Consider the following 8,539-nt stretch of genomic DNA (forward strand, 5'->3'; position numbering starts at 1 on the left):
GTGGTGCCGGGGAGGTGGGCGCGGCCTGAGGTCCCATGTCAAGCCCCACCGGGCGGGGGACCCAGCGCCACGCAGTCTCAGGTCCCTGCTGATTGCTCGTTAAGGCTTGTTATGGGAACTCAGCCTCCACTGTGGGTGCAGCCATCTTGTGTTACGGAAACCCCCGCCTCTGCTGTGGGCGCCACCATTTTGTGGCAGAGTGACGGTCAATTTGCATATTCCCTCTTTATTATATAGGATAGTCCCCACAACACTCAAAAGAACTGAAACTAAGTCTCTTAGAAGATATTTTATACTAGAGGCCCAGTACACGAGATTTGTGCACTGAGGGTAGGGGGTGCACTCAGCCCGGCCTATGACCTCTCACAGTCCGGGACCCCTCGGGGGTTGTCCACCTGCTGGCTTAGGGGGATGGGCGTAAGCCAGCAGTCAGACATCCCTCTCGCAGTCCAGGGCTCTCGCAGTTCACAGTCCGGGACCACTGCTCCTTACCACCCGCCTGCAGTGGAGGCAAGAGAGGCTCCTGCCACCGCCACTGCGCTTGCCAGCCATGAGCCTGGCTTCTGGCTGAGCAGCGCTCCCCCTGTGGGAGCACACTGACCTGCATTGAGCACCTGCCCCCTGGTGGTCAGTGGGCATCATAGAGACCGGTAGTTCCGCTGTTCAGTCGATTTGCATATTATGCTTTTATTATATAGGATGGTTGATTTTCCTTATTGAAGACATTCTTCGCCTGACTTTTCTATGATACTAAAAGGTATCACTTTCTTCCTCCCTTTCCAAAAATTACTTCTCTATCTCTTGTGATACTTCCTTCTGATTTTCAAATTGTGATTATGCTCCAGAGCTACCCCTTAGTATCCTCTGTACTTCTCACTACTTAATCTCTTTCTTGCAGATCTCACCTATTCTTACAACTTCAACTATCATTTCTTGACAGATAACCAACTATAAAGATCTAGCTCTATGCTGGGCAGTTGTGGCTCAGTGGTTGAGTATTGACCTAGGCACCAAGAGGTTGCCAGTTCGATTCCAGGTCAGGGCACATCCCCAGTAGGGGGCATGCAAGAGACAGCCAATCGATGATTCTATCTCTTTCTCCCTTTCCCTTCCTCTCTCTCTCAAATCAATAAAAATATATATTGGCCAGCTGGCGTAGTTCAGTAGTTGAGCATCGACTTATGAACCGGGAGGTCATGGTTTAATTCCAGGTTGGGGCACATGCCCGGGTTGTGGGCTTGATCCCCAGTGTGGGTGTGCAGGAGGCCATCAATCAATGATTCTCTCTCATCATTGATGTTTCTATCTTTCTCTCCCTTTCCCTTCCTCTCTGAAATCAATAACAATATATTTAGAAAAAATAAAAATATATATTAAAAAAATAAAAGATCTACTCTAACATTGAAACAAGCTTTAATGCTGTATCTTCTAATATCTACTGGGTAATAACAATATCGACTTACATTTGCACACTTATGTTCTAATATACAAGTCACTTAATATTGTTATTCAAATATTTTGCAAGTGTACATCTTACTATGATATTGCTAATGATAATCAATTTTGAGCACCTGCACTAGATGACTGTGTATGTGTGCATATATTATTTAATCCTCACATCAACCCTGAGCTAGGCATTCCTATATGTAGTAGTCTTAGTACTATTTGCGCAATATTTCTGGCTCTCCATTTTCCAGGAACATGGCAGGAATGTATTTCCCGGCCAACCCCCTGTGGTTGAGTGAGACCACGTCACTAGTTCTGAGCACTAAGTTGTGAACAGAAATGATAATGGGTGTCACTTCTGAGCCAGAGTACTTCAGTTGTTGATGTGAGACTCTCCAGGTCTTCCTTTCCCGCTCCAACAGTGACCAGCAATGTTCTATAATTAGATGGTGGCTGCTCCATTAACCATGACCCCTGGAGCAAGGAGACATGGAGCAGAGTTCCCATCTAACAGATGATGAACATGCATTACAAGCAAGAAATAAATTTTCAGTGTTTTAAGCCATTGGGATTTGGGGATTGTGTGTCCCAGCAGAAACTAAGGTTCATAAAATAGCTTGCTTGAGGTCATGTGGCCAGTAGATGACAGAGCTGGAATTTGAACTAAAGTCTATTTTAATCTCTTCTACTTCATTATAAATTCCTCAAGGGCAGGAATTCGTGTCCCACATTGCTGTCCTTGTTTGGGAAAACAACAGGGTCTGAAATGATGAGAACTCCTTTGCCAAAGACAATGAGACCACCTTGAAGAGCCCAGAGTCTCTCACTAGTCATCCCTTCTATTCCTAAATATTTCAAAGAGATTTTTATTTTGGTCCGAAGATATTGCTCTCCTCTCATATTGAGACATCAAAGGCTAGGAGAGAATTACTTCGCCTTGGATCAACTGGAGCTTACAAACTGGTCCAAGCCCTTCGAGAACTAAGATTTCACTCATCTGTAAAACTGACTGAGTAGCTCCTGGTCACAATAAAATGATTAAATACAAAGATCTCATTTCCTGAAGTGACTGAAAGCTCCCTGGAAACTAACCACATTCACTGCATCTTCTCTTATTGATCTAATAAGTCAGTGAGCAGATGCAGACCTTAGAAATAAATGCCTTGCTTTTAGTCAATCTATAAATATTATTTTTTTAAAAACTATTCATTTGTCATGATGTTAGAAAAATGTGTATCCTTTCCAGTGGCCCAGAGATCATGAGCCTGGACCTAAGGAGATGGAACCGTAGTAATAGCTCACTTTTTTGATCTGTAAGTAAACAGTGTGTGTGTGTGTGTGTGTGTGTGTGTGTGTGTGTGTGTGTGTCTGTAAACTTTTAGAAACAAAAACTTGGCTGTGGTCTCAGAACAGAATGTAAACATTAGTAATTTCATAATTTAAAACAAAAAATGTATATAGCTAATAATATATAAAGAAGGCCAAAAAGAAAAGCAGAAGAAATGGTAAAAGTATGAGAACCCTCATCATATAAAGTAACGAGTTTAGAGATACTAACTAGATTAGAAAATTCTAGTTGACCTTTAGAATGCATTCTTCCTTCTTTGTCTTAGGTATAGAAACTTCTGAAATTTTAGCTGAACATACAGCTACATTTCTCAGCCTCCCTTGCTGTGTTGTGAACATTATACTAAGTTTTGGCCAATGGAATATAAGTCAATATGATGTGTGATCTCTCAGGTCACCTCCTTTAAAGAGAATCACTTGCTTTAGATTCTTCCCCTGGGAAATGGCAGTACACTTTGACCATGAGATGAAAGCTACTTGATGAGGAAGGCAGATTTGACAGGTCATGAGGCAAAGCCATTCACCAATCCAACCTTGGGCTATCTTTGGCTATTATGGGGGAGACAAATAAACTTCCACTTATGTAAGTCACTCTACTTAAAATCTTTTTTTGTCACAACAGCTTGGCATGTAGCCTATCAAAAGTTGATGAAAAAAATACTATATTATTTAATGTTAGAAAAATAAACATGGCAATTAAAAAACAACAGAACACTAAACAGTGGTAAACAGAACAGAGAAGAGAGATCAGACAAATCTTTATTTTTCATAACTGGATGTTACCTGAAATTGATGAGCTAAAAAGTAGTGCTATACCAAATGGGCTAAAATTAGGGAACTACCAGAAGAATGATTTTTAAAACATTCCTTCAGAGGAGTGAGACAGAGATGGGGAAGAGCGGAATTGGACACTGCTGCTTTTCATCTTAGGTTCCCCTGTACCAAGAACCTTGTGCAGGTTTATGATTAAAATGAAGCTTATGGCCCTGGATGGTGTGACTCCATTGGTTGGGCATCGGTCCGTGCACCAAAGGTGGCTGGTTCAATCCCTGGTCAAGGCACATGCCTGGGTTGCGGGCTTGATCCCTAGTGTGCAGGAGGCAGCTGATGGATGTTCTGCTTTCAAATCGTTCTTTCTCTTTCTTTTTCCTTCTCCCTCCTCTCTAACACTCAATATTTCTTTTTAAAAAATAGAACTTTTACATGCAAAAAAAGATGCAGTGTCACAACAGACTGTGTTTCATCTTAATAAACACTAATGCAGGCTGACTAAATTCTATGCTTTGAACTATAAACTACAGTATCTATAGCACTAAATACTACTTTTAATGAGTTTAATATAAGCCCTAAAAATACATATCCTTATATAATGTTTTAAATATTTAAAATTATAACTTTGTGAATCCCTGGCAGGGTAGCTCAGTTTGTTAGAGCACTGTCCAATATGCCAAGGTTGTGGGTTCAATCTCTGGTCAGGGCACATACAAGAATCAACCAATGAATGCATAAATAAGTGGATTTGTTAATCAATGTTTTCTCTCTTTCTCCCTCCCTCCCTCCCTAAAGTCAATAAAAGGTTTAGCCCTAGCCAGTTCGGCTCAGTGGACAGAGCACTGGCCTTCACACTGAAGGGTCCTGGGTTCAATTCCATTCAAGGGCACATACCTCAGTAGCAGGTCCCCAGGCCTCGTGCAGTCCTGAGGTTTAATTATTTAGGGGTGCGTGCAGGAGACAACCAATCCTGTTTGTTGACAGGGGACCTCAGACAACCAATCGATGTGTCTCTCTCACATCAATGTTTCTCTCTGTCTCTCCCTCTCCCTCCCACTCTCTGTAAAAATCAACAAAAAGATATCCTCCGGTGAGGATTAAAATAAATAAATAAATAAATAAATAATTTTTTTAAAAAGAACTTTGCCATAGAAAAATTTTAGCATTGAAATAGCAAATAAATATTTGCTCTTGTATCAGAATTTTAGCAGCCTTCCCTTCCAAGTTCAGTACTTTCCGTTACAGAAGTGAGAAAATTATGCAATAAAATTCTCATGATGGTATGCACTGTGTCTTGTACCTGATATAACAGATAAAGGAGATGTTTTTTGAAAATGGACTCCTTCTAATCTACTGAAAGGTAAATCTTAACGGCTTCTCTCAGCTATCCTTTGATACCATGTTGAACTTCGGAGGGAGGAAAACCCCTGAATAAGATCATAATGTGAAAGAAAATAAAATATTTAGCAAAATATTCTTTTGACTTTGTCCTACTGTGGTGTTCTCTGCTAATGTTAGGTGATTAAATCATGTTTTAAAAAGAAATAATGGGAGTGTTTGCATATGATAAAGAGTTTGAAGTATTCTACGTGTACCTCAAACTCTTTATCATATCCAAATACTCCCATCCACCCAGCCACTAAACCTCAAATCTGGGAGTCTCCTTTAATCATTTTCTATTTTAACCACTAAGTGCTGTCCATTTTATTTCCAAGATATTGTTCTAGCATATCCTTTTCCTCTCTCATCTAGAATACAGTGCTGGGCTCTTACTGGTTTTCCTGCCTGCCCTGACTCCCCTCATGCCACCCTCCACACTGCTGCAGGAGCGCTGTGGACCAGCTCTACCACCTCAGAGCCCTGCTTCCTGTGCTCCTACTGTGCACTAGCAACTACGGGAGAAAATGCAGCCTGTCTATTTTGGCAGCAAGGCCTATCAGGTTTGCTTCTTTTCCTACTTGTATAACATCAGTCCCCAACACTCCCTGGTATGTTCCATGAACTCTCTTGTTCTTTGCTTTATCTCTAGTACCTCACACAGTGTCTGACCCTTAGTAGGCACTCAATAAGTACCTGCTGACTAAATAAATATTCTCTTCTGATAATAGCCAACTACCTATCATTTCCAACACACCTTTTTTACCTTCACCATACCTCACCATATATTCCATATTTTACAAACTCCTCCATCTTAACCTTCAAGACCCAGTTTAAATATCATCTCCTGTGGAAAACTTCTTTACAGCTATTCCCCTCACCTTTCTCCGTGTCCCTTCCATTAGAAAATGGGTCAGTTCTTCCTCTATACTATTCCTGCTTCGGTACTTCTCTTTCCATGTCCATTACTACATGGCAGGGTTTTAGGGTATGCATGCCTCTTATAAACTCCTTGAGAGTAGGCAGTGACATTCACCTCTGTAAAATAAAGGTTCAACAAATGTTTTCACAGAACTGAACTCAATGTCACTCCCTCTGTGTCCCCCATCTCTGTGCTTAAAGTCCACACCCTAGGACTAGAGTCCTGTAGTGTATCTAGGCATGTGCTATACAGGAAAGAGTCAGACCTGGGTTCAAATTCTGACTCCAGCTGATAAATCTTGAGCTAATTAGTTACTTTCTCTGATTATCAGTTTCCTTATCTGCATAATATAGTTCATAACACTTCATTAAGTTTTGGAAGGAGTAAATGAGATAATATTTTTGAAAGTAACTAGTAGACTGTTCAGTGAATTTTACTTCCCTTATTGAGAAGGAAAAGCAAGAGGAAGTCTGAGATATCATGTAGAGGTAGAGATAGAGAATGAGAGAGAGAGGGACTGTGTGTATGTGTGCATGTGTTGGAGGGTTTAGAGAGAAGGACTGTATGTATGTGTGCATGTGTTGGAGCATTTAAAGAGAGGGACTGTATGTATGTGTGCATGTGTTGGAGGGTTTAGAGAGAGGGACTGTATGTATGTGTGCATGTGTTGGAGGGTTTAGTTTAGTTTAGTTTTGAAAAAGGTAAGAATGAGGTGATTGTCTAACACAGCGATTTTCAACCAGTGTGCATGGCAGGCACACTGATGTGCAACAAGAATTTTTAAAACATGCAGTACCTGATATGCAATTTAGCCAGGGGCACTGACCTCTTTTCCCTTAGATTGTCAAATAAAAACATGACAACATCATGGTTCAATTCCCAGTCAGGGCATATGCCTGGGTTGCAGCTCAGTCCCTAAAACTGGTGAAGTAAAGGTTTAAAGGTAGGTATAGTAATCACATATGCAGGTTTAAAGGTAGGTATAGTAATCACATTGTCAAATAAAAACATGACAACACAACAATAGCCATCAGTGTGAATGAATCAAAATTATACCTATTGTTTGTCAGATCAGCAAAAAAATATATTTTTTTGGTTGCAGAATTTTAGTAAGTAGTTTATGTGTGCCATGGAATAAAAAAGGCTGAAAATCACTGTTCTAACAGAATAAAAGTAAGATCAATTTAAGATTAACATTTCCATTTCAGCAATTATATTTTAGTGACTAAAAAAAATCATTATCTTTGACCAAAATGAGAAAAATTTCAAGTTTTGCAGCTAACTGTTTCAGTTAATCATAGAGAGTTAGCTAACTTTATGTATGAATGAAGCAAATGCAAGAATAAAACAGAAATGTGACAAAGTAAACTTTTGGTCAACTCTAATTTAAACATCTCAAAAGGAGTTATAAAATATTGTTGCAATTTAACTAAAACTGCCCATATCACTCATTCAAAAGTAAAACTGTTCCAGAACTTATAACTAATTTTGCATCATGACCTTTAGAATTATCTACAGCATTGTAGGTATTGAATTCCCAGTAGTAACCTTGTGACTGACACTAATTTGTCATCTGAATGTCAGTAAATTCCATTGCTCCTTGGTTCTTCTTCCATATAGAATGATAGCAACTTTTCTCATTCCATAATTACAGTAATATTTACATTCAGGTTATTCTGAAAGCATTTTCTAGCCTCCTAATTACGTTTTTTAAAATTCATTCCTTTTATCAATTAAATGTTGTTTTGCAAGGGAAGGTTAACATGTGATATAACAGCCTGTAATTCCCTCAGATACCAGGAGAGCTCAGGAAATGTGCAAGGGTACATTCTTCCCCACCCACAAAAACAAACAAACAAAAAAAACCATGACACTCTGAGACAGGCTCTAGCCAAATAACATTTGAATCAAAGTATCCCTAAGACTGCCAAGCCAGCGTGACTCAGTGGTTGAGCATTGACCTATGAACCAGAACATCATGGTTCAATTCCCAGTCAGGGCATATGCCTGGGTTGCAGCTCAGTCCCCAAAACTGGTGAAGTAAAGAATTAAAGGTAGGTATAGTAATCACATATGCAGTAGGTGTTATTATATAATTACTAGTGGCCCGGTGCATGAAATTCATGCATGGGAGGGGGTCCCTCAGCCCAGCCTGCACCCTCTCCAATCCGGGACCCCTCAGGGGATGTCCAACTGCCTCTCACAATGCAGGACCGCTGGCTCCTAACCTAACCTCTCATTGCCTGCCTGCCTGACCACTCCTAACCCCTCTGCCTGCCTGCCTGATCACCCCTAACTGCCTCTGCCTGCCTGATCACCCCTAACCACCTCTGCCTGCCTAATCACTCCTAACTGCTCCCCTACCAGCCGGATCGCCCCTAACTGCTCCCCTGCTGGCTTGATCGCCCCTAACTGCCTCTGCTTCGCCTCACACCCGGTACCCAGAATTCCCTCCTCCATGCTGTCACAGGCACCCGGGACATGGGCTTCCCTCCCTCTGGCCAGCTGCAGGCATCCAGGACCCAGGCCGGCTTTGCCCAGGCCAGCAGCAGCCACAGGGGACCATGGGCGGGCGGCTTTACCCAGACTGCAGCCGCAGGTACCTGGGACCGCGGGGCGAGGGCTTGTCCCTCTCCCAGGCCACAGGCACAGCCACTGGTGCCCAGGACAGCGGGG

At 41.5% G+C, this 8,539-nt stretch overlaps 1 protein-coding gene across 2 annotated transcripts in view; it reads right to left on the reverse strand.

Annotated features, from left to right (window-relative positions):
- The window catches only part of MSRB3 (methionine sulfoxide reductase B3), a 184,235-nt gene that overhangs the window by 150,439 nt on the left and 25,257 nt on the right, over window positions 1-8,539 (reverse strand). The window contains exon 1 of one of the 2 annotated variants that reach the window (XM_005872686.2): window positions 5,823-5,983. The exons of the other annotated variant lie outside the window; for it this stretch is intronic. Coding sequence (XP_005872748.2) covers window positions 5,823-5,843 — 21 coding nt within the window. The 5' untranslated portion in view covers window positions 5,844-5,983. Of the gene's footprint in view, window positions 1-5,822; window positions 5,984-8,539 lie in introns of those variants that run through there. 2 annotated transcript variants of the gene reach the window in all.

Source organism: Myotis brandtii, unplaced genomic scaffold (genome assembly GCF_000412655.1).
Source record: "Myotis brandtii unplaced genomic scaffold, ASM41265v1 scaffold389, whole genome shotgun sequence".
NCBI lineage: Eukaryota > Metazoa > Chordata > Mammalia > Chiroptera > Vespertilionidae > Myotis > Myotis brandtii.